Source organism: Poecilia reticulata, chromosome 3 (assembly GCF_904066995.2).
Source record: "Poecilia reticulata chromosome 3, P_reticulata-male-v2, whole genome shotgun sequence".
Lineage (NCBI taxonomy): Eukaryota > Metazoa > Chordata > Actinopteri > Cyprinodontiformes > Poeciliidae > Poecilia > Poecilia reticulata.
In genome coordinates this window covers 23,176,108-23,188,304 of record NC_088832.1, presented here as the reverse complement: position 1 = coordinate 23,188,304, position 12,197 = coordinate 23,176,108, and the positions used below count along the sequence as shown (strand labels likewise).

Below are 12,197 nucleotides of genomic sequence, written 5' to 3'. Positions count from 1 at the left end.
AAACACCTAATTTTCAAGGATTCCAAGCACTCATAACGACCCTGTCTATGGTGGGAATTTAACTTTGACTAAAAGGTGGTTTTAGAGAAGAATGTGTTTGAGTTTACCTCAGCCACTCGCTCCAGCAGCGGCTCCAGCCAGTGATCGTTACATTCACAGTGAGAGTCCAGGAAGGTGAGGACTGGCGCTGTGGCGGCATCTGCACCACAGACCCTCGAACGCATCAGTCCTGAGCGAACGAAGACGCTTTATCAGAACAAAGCGGTTTCATCTCGTAGACCACAGAACGAGCAGCCGACATTTTCTGTTCATTTCTTTGTACCTTCTCTGCGGTTGTTCCTCAGGACGCGAACCTTCTCGATCTTCCCCAGCAGGGCTCCGTCCTCCGCTGGAAAACACACATGAATCAGGACTTTTTACTCACTTCTGCGCTCTGATTTAAACAGAACGGTTAGCGACGGGGCAGAAGACTCACGGTTGTCACTGTAGTCGTCAACCAAAATGATTTCTTTGACCAAGTGAGGAGGACTTTTCTTTAAGACGCTAAACAGGGAGAAACATGAAATGGATGAATAAACCTGAGTCAATAAATCAGAGAATAACAGCACAGAGAGCACAGCGCTACCTGACGACGGTCCGCAGCAGAGCAGAGCGAGCCTCGTTATGGAAGGTGATGACAACACTGGAGGCTGGCAGGTCTGACCTCCACTGTTTGCTTCTGCAGCTGAATACAAAACCAAACAAGACAAAGATGAAAACACACTTTTCTTTTTCTAAATTCCCTAACCTGTGTATAAGTTTCTACACACAATCACACTGCTGAATGAACCAGCCAGGCCCTTTAACCTTAAAGGTGACCAATTATGATTCCTTCCTGCATTAGTAGAGCCTCCTGCACAACCAATAGTAATTAATCGGATGATGCTACTAATGTAAGACGGCTGGGTGTAAAAATAACACTTTGAATGTGTAAATATACTTTACAACAGTTCTTCTGTTTTTGTTTTAAATCTATTTAGTTTGTATTTAACTTGGTTTATTCTTAAAGTCAAAACAACAAGAATCCATCAGACGTTTTCTGAATGGTAACTTCTCTTTTCCAGAAGTCATTGTACAGTGCATATAGCAGTAAAACCAGCTGACCAAACGTTCTGGGACTCAGGTTGGGTTGCTAGGTGACGACCTGGATTTCGCTGGGGTTGCTAGGTAACGGCGTAGTGCCCGTGGAATGTGACTTAACAATTTTAAGTTTTTGAAACGGCTCATTTTCCAGATGTGATATGCCAAAAAAATTTGCGTTTTTTTTTTTTTTAAGCACTTAGACTGTTTTAATAATGAGTCGAGATCCAAAATGGAGGCACAAAAAAACGTCCCCTTTAAATCCAGATGGTTCGGATTCTGCTCACACAGGCCTGGAGGCATGAAACCACACAACATAAACGTGAAGACTGGTGCTCTGATGAAGAAATCCTGCCTTAATTTAAAACCCAGTAACACCAGTGACACCATCCAGACTGGAATCAGTGAGTCCAGTAAACCCTGTGACAACACTGAACACTGTGCTGGACCCGGTCCAGATGGAGGATGGTTTCCAGCAGCCACACCTCATGATTAACTCCAGATGTTCAGCCAGTATAAAATGTGTAAACTGCTCCTAAATTTATTTTTTAACAACTGTGAAACTTTATTCTCCTGCTGAAACAAACTGCGAGAACAAATGATTCAGTGTCTTGCAAAAGTATTGACACTCTGAACTCTTTCACGTTTTGTCATCTGCATATCTATATAGTTTCATGTGACCATCCTTCCACTACTGTTCAGTTCAGAGCTGCAACAAGTGATTATTTTGGTAATCAATGAATCCATGGATTACTCTGATGATTAATCGATTAATCAGATAGAAAAAAAAATCAGTTAACTATTTAAGCCTTTTAATGCAACATTAGAAATACTTAAAAAAAGCTAATAAGCAAATTATTCAATCCATTTTTTAAATAAAATAAAAATGTCATTGTCTAAAATGCAATAAAGGAGCATTCCTTTTTAGTGAAGACTTGATCATCTGTAGCTGAGGATGCATCTAAAAAATACTGACAACATATAATATATAATTTTTGTACAGTTTTGGCTTAATTGCTGCTTTGAATTGGTTGTTTTTTCCTGTAATTTCCAGTTAATTAATAAACTATTATTTAAATTATCACGATTAATCTGATTAATCATTTCAGTCCTAATTAAAACTACTGACAGGTGATAAAAGAACAATCAGAGGGTATTAATTAAGTATTAATGCTCCAACCTTTTGTCCCAAAAATACATTAGTCAGAAGAGCATTAGCATTTAAACTGCCTGCATTAATCTTGCAGGAAGCCGTTACGGTTCCATTTATACCGGCAAACATAATCTCACTTTACTACAACCTTTGTCAAGCCTAAAAGCACTTTTGATCTGGTCTTGAAAGTGCTGCAACCCTGGATTAAACCGACAATAAGGAAGCAATCTGAACTGATGCACGTTGTGCAAATGACACATCAGTACTGGATCAATGGACTCGTCCCAGTGCCGTCAGCGGCCTAATGGCCCAGACGGTCTGAGTCAGGTCAATATACAGTATGAGCAAGCATGTCTGTGTTTATAGAAACAACCCAAAAATCACAGAACACATCTCAGCAGAGGCTGCTGCCATAAAAACCACTGAATGAATTTAATGACTTGCTCCATTAGGATGATTAATGCAGCGTTTACATGTCACTGTTCAAAGGGAAGATCGTCCATACAGCCTGTGAATGGTAAAGAAATTAACACATTTCACTGGATTATTGATGAAAAGCTTTAGCATTTCTCCAACAAAGACACAAATAATCTACAGTATTTAAATTCAAACCTTTGTACAAGGGAATGGTTTGCACTAAATATGATAAACTGTCTTTGTTAGATAGCATTGTTAGTGTTAATATCATAATTATTATTGTTGTTAATACTATTAGAGCTACTATTAACATATCATTGAATCTACTGCATTAGTCAAGAATCTGGAAGAAAAATACTTACAAATAATATTGCTGGAGTAGGAGTTGGTTTTCATAAGTTTATACTTCTACCCACTCGTTTATTGTTTATTGTATTGCTGTGATTTTATTTGTAATCTATAGCGTTCAATATACTTCATAAATACCAAAAATGTGTAAGTTTAGCAAGAGAGTGATGCAAAACGTCAGTGAAGTTGGTCCAGATTTTAAAGCTAACAATAAAAAACCAGAGATAGAAATGATTGATTCAGAGTATTCTCATTCCCTAAGACATGAAATGTTCCCGTCTCTTCAGAGTAAAGCAACACACCGACAGAATGTCATCATAATCAGCATGAACACAGAGTAAGAGCATGAAATAAGGTCAGAAAACTGACAGCTGAACCTGAAACCTTAGAGCATCACGGAAAAATGAAGATGAAAAACAGCGAGAGAACATCTAATCACAAAGAATCAGCAACATAATCTGGTTTTTGTTCTGTTTTTCTACATCTGAGAAAGTTACAGACAGCAATATAACTGATACAGACATGCATGTTAAATGAAACTAAAGTATCGTGGAAATATTGGAGGAAGGTGCAACAGAGCAGAGATAACTATCTGACAAACAGTGGTGTTACTCCACAAACGTTCCTGTCAACAAAAATGAGCGGCAAAAAGAACAGATATCAAATTTTCTTCCGGAGAAATGTTCACAGACCGAAGTGGGCTTTCTGGGTGAGTGGAGTCTCTTCCATCTCCTCAATTCAGCTTCATCTAACAGCGTAAAAAACAAAAACACACACAGAGCCCACCCTGAACTTTCAAGATGGAGGCAGAGAAGATGGAGAATGTATTTGACAGGACGGATTTTCTGAGCATTATCCATCCAGCCTTATATTTCAGATGAACTTCTCTACAACCCTTTTTTTCTGGTAATTTTATCAGATTTTAAATCCCAGATTTCGGTAATGTTTTGTTTTCTCGGTTTTCTAAGTCAGTCTTTCTCAAACTGTGGTTCATTGGCGCCCCCGAGTGGTCTGCATGGTACTGCATGTAAACGACCGTTTATTTACCGTGACATCAGCTCAAAGTGCGACGCTACAGTTAGCTTAGCAAAGGATTGTATTTAAAAACAAAAATGGATAAATGACTTAAAACCGAGTCACTCAGAAGCATAGGCGTAACTTTATGGTCTATGAGTAAAATTAATCGTTCTTTTATTCTATGAACTACTGACATGTCTCTGAAAATCAAAGCAAAAATTTAGTATTTATTTGCAGAAAATGAGAAATGGTCAAAATAACTAAAAAGATCCATTGCTTTCAGACCTCAAATAATGCAAAGAAAACAAATTCATATTCATTTAGAAACAACAATACTAATGTTTTAACTCGGGAAGAGTTCAGAGACCAATATTTGGTGGAGAAACCAGGAGGTTTTCAAAGGATCTCTGTTTTTTCCAGATCTGTAAATCGTAATCGATTACTCTGATGTTTGTGGAAAAAATGAGCAAAAGATCAAGAGTTTGCAAGTTCCTGTGTGGGCATTCTAATATCACTTATTTTATGTAAAGTGACTATTGGCTTCCTAAAGGGAGCCCATTTCGCAGTGGAATAATGTAATTGTTACACTTTGTGATTTCAAATTAAAGGTTAAAGGAAAGCGGTTGTGCAGAGGTCAGGCTAGTAAATGGGATTCAGCCCAAAAAGAGCTTAATAACAACAGTTTATCTGCATTCAAATGTTGAGGCTAAATGGGATGAGAGGGGCATGGCATTCTGGCTTATTAAGAGATAATTTACTCTGATTAATTCAGTCAGCGGCATGTCAGTTCGTTTTTATCTCCTGTAAACCAAACAATCTGCAGCCGTCACCGGCGGAGGGAAGGGGGGCTGTGTTGCTTTACGTCAAGGGCAAAAAACATCAGTGAGTCTGCTCAGTGGAGACTTCCTGGTTTTATCTCACAGACAACAATGGAGGGAGTTCCCAGGAGATCTTATCCAGTCTGGTACCAATTAGTCAAGCTGACAGGCGACAAAGAGCAGCATGAGGAAACGCAGTCGCACACGCAGCAGATGTAATTAACAGGAACAGCAGGGTGCCTTCGCCGGCTCTCATCTTATACAGCGGACGCTTACTGGTCGTGTCTGGTGTCGGGAACGGCTCGGTCCATTTGCAGCTTGTCGCTCTCCACCTGGTTGAACTTGTTCCTGGCGTAAGGATCCTGACCCGGTCGGACCAAGGTAGCGCCGATGTAAAGGTTCTGGTTGAAATCCTGCCAGCGCACCTTGCCTGCACACAAAAACCACAATGAAAATGGTAGCAGGTCTGAGAGTTTTTAGTTCCCAGGTGAAGCAATGGCTAATTCTGCACAACAAAGTAGGTTTGTCAACATCAGTTTCACATATTTGTTTTAGTTTTATTTATTTTTTACACATTTTCATGTTTTTCTTGTTTAGAGTCGCAGAAATTTAGTGTGTGAGACGGGAATCTTTCATTTTAATTTCCCTCTTGTTTGCAAATTATTATGTACAAAACAACAGTTACTCTGTTCACAACACGTAACATTGCTTAATGTGATGTCCTCGATTAAATAAATTTGAACTGAATGTGTCAAATGTTTCAAAACTCACAGGTTTTAAGTAAAAATCATACTGAGACCAGAATAATTGCACAAATTTCTTCTGTTTTGTGGTGTGCTGTTTTGCTTAAATGTTTCAAATATAACATTTCAATTTCAGTATTCAAACCCAGCCCTGATTACTGGTTCAGCTTAACCTGAGACAACATTGACACAAACGTACAGCTTTGAAAAGCATCAGTAGAGCCTCCTACACAACTCTCAAGAATGCAGCAAGTCGTTTCTGAATGGTAAATCAGCAACAAAAACACTCATCTTCTCTAGCAGCCATTGTACAACGAATACACCGGTAAAACCTGCTGACCAAATGTGCTGGCGCTCAGCTTGAGTTGCTAGGTAACGGTACAAAAAGATTAACAGCTTGGTGGGGTTTTTTAAGTGCTTGGTCTGTTTTTGGAAACAGTTGAGACCCTTTAAGATCACATTTAGAAATTTAAAAATACATCCTCCTCCCATTTGCCAGACATTTGCGAAGATATTTTATTGACTGATGGATATTTGGGAAGGTGTCTAATCCACAAAGAACATCACACCAACATTCAAATGGTGGTAGTGTAAGTACTTCACATTTAAAAGCTTTAACCATTTAACTTCAAAATACCATCGAAGAACCTTTTAGATTAGTCAGTCTTTTATCCCATGCCTGCAGCGTCCCTCAACCTTTAAAATGTGAATGTCCCTGCAGCGTTAGCATGCTCAGAGTCTTAATGTCAGTTTCTCAAAGTTATGGGAAACAGCTTTCTGTACTTATCTGTAGCTTCAGAGAACACCACGGTTTTTTTAAACTCTAAATGTTGATTGACGAGAAAGAAAACCACACATTCATATCTACCAGCCAAAGAAGAAGTCAAACTAATTTAGGAGTGGAAAACTGTCAGCAAACGGCCAAAGACTGTCACAAGGCCTGCAAACGTGTTTTTGGACTGAACGGTGGTGATACTTCCCTGGGAGTAAGAAATGTGGGCAGCAGCCCGTCTGAGGTAAGACTCCATCCAGTGTGGCAGTGAGAGCTCACCGGTTACAGCTGCAGCTCAACAAGGCGGCGCTCAGAGAGGCTGACGGGGAATTTATGCTGCATGCATGCATGAATATGCTGAGTGGGATTCATGGGCAAAGAGCGACGACACGGAGGCTGAGCTGCAATACGCATCATGAACCGCTTGTGAGTCAGGGGGGAACAAAACAAAAAAAAACTAAGGTTTGTGGTCGCACATTTGCTGCAGCTTTAAATAACATGCAAACCAACAAGTTTATTTTTAAGTACAGATATTATGACTGTGTCTTCAGATGCACTGTGACCAGACTACAGAGAGCGAACTGCGCTGCAAACTGAGTTGTCACATTTAATTTCACAGTTTAACGTGGATTAATGACGCGCAGAAAAACACAGATATTAATACGACCCATTAGTACAATTTAGCTGCTGGTTACTTGAGGGAAACATGTGGAAACGTGAGATTACAGCGTCTCTCGGCGTAGACGAGCGCGTGTGCTGCAGACAAAGAAACTCTCAGAGGAGGAGAGAGCGAGTCTTTCATGTGTCTGGCATGTTAATTAGAAGAATGATCTACAACAGAACCAACAGAACTGGAGACGCCGTAGCATGTGACTGCGATGTCCTTGCTGAAATATGTCAGTAGGAGGAGTAATTAATCACTGTGGAGAAATTTAAACAGCAATAACCTGCATGTGGGTTCCTCCCTGCAGCACTGGGCTGCTGGTGGAAATGCACAGGTTACAAACCTCAAAACGATTAATCGTCATGAACTGAAATAATTGTCAACTAATTTAGTAATCGATTAATCATTAACTGGAGTATACAGACAAAAAAAAAACAAAAATATGAGACATTTTCTGAAACGACGTAGTCAGGGAAGTAACCAAGCCAAAATAAACTCTTTTTCTGCAATCAGAACTCACGTGGCAGATTCAGCTGAACCTCGTTCAATTCTGTAAAAATATCTTCTGTTTATCACCTTTTGCTGACCAATCATTAATCAATTAATCCAAAAATGAGTCCCAGATTACTGTTACACTGGATTGATGATAAATCCAGCAGAAAGAGCCGAGCTTTTCACTTTCTTGTAATGATCAAGCATTCACTAAAGAACTTATGTTTATTTTCTTGTTTATTTGCATCTTTTAATACATTTCTAATATTGTATAAAAATGGTTTACGTGGTTAAATAAAAAATCTGCAGAATGTGGCAACATTTTTTTATCTGGTTAATTGTCAGACTAATCTATTATAAATTAATCTCCAGTTGCAGCACTAATATGCTGCTGAGTTCATTTTTATGGGTTGCAAGGAGAATGTCGCTTCTCTCCAGAAGGAACATTACAGAAACATTTAGTTTGTAAAGTTGCACCTGTCTTTTAAATGCACGAGACAATAATAATAATAATAATAATAATAATAATAATAATAAAACAACAGTCTTTCAGTAAATATGTCTCACAACTTAATCTTACGGTGCATAGTGAAAGGTGAATATGTGAGAAACGATAAATTGTTACAGTAACATTCTTATTGCACAAATAGAAACTCAATTTAAAGTTGTGTTAAATTCATATTTTCTCATTTCTCATCTGACATTAATCTGCTTCCAGCTCTTCCTGTGACCTTTGGCCTCCTGGGAATCGTCTGTGTTCAGTTTGTGCTTCTACTGACTCCATCCAACAGGGAAACATGCAGAGGTGGAGAAGTTCTCCACACATGGAGTATAATCGGTGCACATGATGCTGCACTGCAAAATCACAAAATCTGACCAAGTATTTTGGTCTAGTTTCTAGTTTAAATATCTTAGTACACTTGAAATAACTTTTAAGCAAGATATAGGAGCTTGTTTTAAGTTGGCAGATTATTTCACTTCTCACATGGGAAAATGTCTTATAAGTAAAATAATCTGCCAATGGAACTAGAACTTTTTCATTCATGTTAAAGATTTATTTACATAAAACGAGCTCCTATATCTTGCTTAAAAGTTAATTTTGTCTTATTTCAAGTGTAAAAAGATCTTTGAATAGAAACTAGAGCAAAATACTTGGTCAGATTTTGTGTTTTTGCAATAAAGATATCAAAGGTAAAGCACATTTCCCAGCCTCTTTTTAGCATCTTCATCAGCAGTGAAAGTCCAAGCAGCAGGTTCAGTTTATTACTGGCATGCAGAATTAATTTGCATGTGTAAAACCTGAAACTTAGCGGCAACATATTGTGCTGCTCTGCTGCAGTGAAAACATTACACTGCACATACTGACGCCGTTATGGTGATAAACGTGTGATAAATTGTGCAGCTCTGCTGGAACGCTGTAAACGCTCCGCTGCTAGATTTATTCAGTTTTATCAAACATTCGTATAAGATATGAAAGCTGCAGGTTTAAACGGGACCGAATTTACAGAGTGAGAGGCAAAGAGAGAAGATAACAATAAGGGCATAGATTACACTTTTGTTTCAAATTAGCAAATAGAAAGAAATGTTACCCACCTATAAATGTAACGTAAGGTTGATTTTGTGCAGAAATAATGTTAAAATAAAAAGCAGTTGTTTCATGACTTTGAACACAATTTGATGTGTTCATATTACAAACTTGACTTTTACTTTTCATGCATAATTTACAAAATACTTAAATTATTAATATTTTCTAGATTATACTGTCTCATGTGAATACTTCAGCAGAAAGCAAGCCGACCTGAATGCAGCTGATCTTACAGATAAATGTAAAACTCTGATGTTTACTCTTCTGCTGCTTTATTTTTATTTACAAAGAAATAAAACCTGAAAAAAGTTATAAGAAAGTTATCTAATTGAAATTTATCCTTGTGTTTGGGAAGTTTTTATTCCACTGAATCAAATCTGCATTATTTTAGTTCTGTTTTTCATAAGCTTCAATTTGTAAAGCATTTACGAGATATGACGATTTATTCCTGTCTTTCTGAAAACATTTTTTTAATTAATGGACCCTTTCTTGCTGGGAAAGTTTATTTATTTGACATTTTCCCTCCTCTGTAAAGTCAGAGGAGAATCATCCGTCTAGTTTAAGGCAGCAGTTTATTATCTCCGTTAGTCTGAACTTGTCTGCCTGCAGTCTGATTTGCGGAACCTCGCAGATGTTTGAACACTTTCTCTTTCTCTTGTCTCTCTTCACTGAGATGCTCCAGACTGAAAACATTCAGGAAGTCGTGTTTTGCTGTTGTGTTTCCAAGTAATAGCAACAGAGATGAAGAATTTATGTTCAGAAATGCTCTGCATATCTGTCCTAAAGTGACACCACAAACACTGAACAATGGTGAATATTTAATTCAGTTTTAAGTTCACCGTCCTTTACAAGCAGGGAAATATGAAAAATGTTAAGACAGACTTACAACCACTGAAAACAATTAGGACGGAAACGATTAATCGAATTAATCGTGATGAATCGATTATTAAAATGATCGTCAACAAATTTTGTAGTAAAGCTATAATTAAGTGAAGTATTCAGATTCATAAAAGGCCATTTGCTGAAAGAACAACAAACTTGGAAGCAGTACAAAACTCTATATAGGACAAGTTATACATTTTTTAGATGCATTCTTAGCTACAAATGATCAAACATTCACCGCAGGAATGCTGTTATTGTCTTTTAGGGAATAAAATGTTTATTTTCCTATTTTAAAAAAGAGTTTAATTATTTATGTGCATATCCAAATGTTTTTTCTAATGTTGTATAAAGCAAAGGCTTTAGTGGTTAAATGAAAAATCTGCAAAATGTATCAACTTTTAAAAATCTGATTAATCATCGGAATAACCAATAGAATAATCGATTACTAAATTAATTGTTGCAGCTCTAAAGTCATAAAGGTTTTAAGCCGCTTGGTTCAAAGTGTAGGAAAAAAGTAGCGGCTTATAGTCCGAAACATACGGTACACATTTTTGTCTAATACTGATAACTAAATAAATACTGACAGATTAAAAACCTGCAGTCCATCAGAATAAATGGACAATAATGTTCAGTTTTTACAAGTTAGACACATTTTAATATCAAACAAAGATAATCTGCATGAACAGAAAAAGCAGTTTTGAAGTGATGAATTAATTTATTAAGGGGAAAGCTGTCAAAACCAACATGGCTCTCTATGTGAAAACAATCTTCCATCCTTGGCAGCAACAATTGCATCAAGTGTTTGTGTCGATGAGTTTCTCACATCACTGGAACTGGAGTAACTCTGACCTACTCTGCTTTGCAAAACTGCTTTATTTCAGCCAAATTCGGGCGTTTAAAGCAAAACCGACCTGATTAGGGTGATGCCACAGCATCTCAGTTTGGTTGAGGTCCAGACATTGACTAGGCCACTCTAAAACCTTCATTTTATCTTATTTTAGCCAATCAGAGGTGAACCTGCTGGAGTGCTGTGTAATCTAAATGAGTTTAAAGGTCAGTGACTGATGGCTGGAGATTCTCATAGCGTTATTTTTAGAAAAGATGTTCGTTTAATGCCTGATGTAACAGGATAAAAACCTTTTGTCTCATCAGTCCACGGAATATTTTCTCCAGAGTCTTGAGAATCATCCAGATAATGGTTTTTATGAATTAAATTTTTACTGGAATCAGACCCGAGTATGGTAAGTGAAGCTAAAAATTAGCTTCCCAAAAATGTCGGGTCAGAACATTTCACTGATTTACCTCAGAATTTGTTTTACTGTTAAAGTTCAATCCTTTTGATGCTAAACTAAAATTTGTTTCTTTAATCAGAGGTTTCAGATCTCCATATGGCAGCACAACTAGTTTTAGAGCAAAACTAATTTTTCCTTGCTGACCATGGCAGCGTCTTGAAAAATGGTCACCATTTAGAGATTTTCAGTATCTAACTTTTTTTTCCCCCCAAAACATCTGTGCCAAGTCAGGTTCTTGCATCAGCATGTGAAAAATTATGATAAAATATTGAATTATGGGCTGCACTACAAGTGTGAGGCTTCATTTAAACCTCTGAATTTCAACAAGTCCTGATCTCAGATGAACAACTTGCTTCTAACACACAGTAAAAGATAAATTAAACTTCTGTCTTCATATTTAATGTGTGTATGATAAAATGTAGTCTTTACAGAGAACATTCATCATTCAAGGCTCCATTAAAGGGACCAGATGTTGCATCACAGCTGCATCACTCCTTTCTGTCCAGGAAGGTATTTGGAGACCTGGTTCATAAAGAACTTTCTGACGAACATCTGGGCCAGAATCAGCTAAAAATTACAAAGCAATGGAGCCTAGGAAGAAAACAGATGGCTTCTGGTTTTATACATCATAATACTCATAGATGATTATCTTGTTGCAGCCATCGTTCTAAAGTAATAATTATTATTTACAAGTGGGAAACACTGTGGCACCTCGCAGACATTTAGGGACACAAACATATGATGATGTCATAACCAACGACTTCAGTGTCAATTTGGGATTGGTAAGACATGAGCAGTATATTTCTTATTGCATAACTCACTATGCACACACACACAACAAAAAAGCTGAAAAAGAAAACAATGAAGGTGTAGAAGGGGTAGGTCAAAGTTCACC

General features: G+C 37.6%; 1 protein-coding gene across 1 annotated transcript in view; it reads right to left on the bottom strand.

Annotated features, from left to right (window-relative positions):
• Positions 1-12,197, bottom strand: part of galnt2 (UDP-N-acetyl-alpha-D-galactosamine:polypeptide N-acetylgalactosaminyltransferase 2) — a 66,571-nt gene that overhangs the window by 15,238 nt on the left and 39,136 nt on the right. Inside the window, exons 3-7 of the mRNA XM_008405798.3 lie at positions 5,149-5,302; positions 626-724; positions 476-543; positions 323-388; positions 108-229 (exon numbers count right to left, since the gene is read on the bottom strand). Of these exons, the coding sequence (XP_008404020.1) occupies positions 108-229; positions 323-388; positions 476-543; positions 626-724; positions 5,149-5,302 (509 nt within the window). The remainder of the gene's footprint in view (positions 1-107; positions 230-322; positions 389-475; positions 544-625; positions 725-5,148; positions 5,303-12,197) is intronic.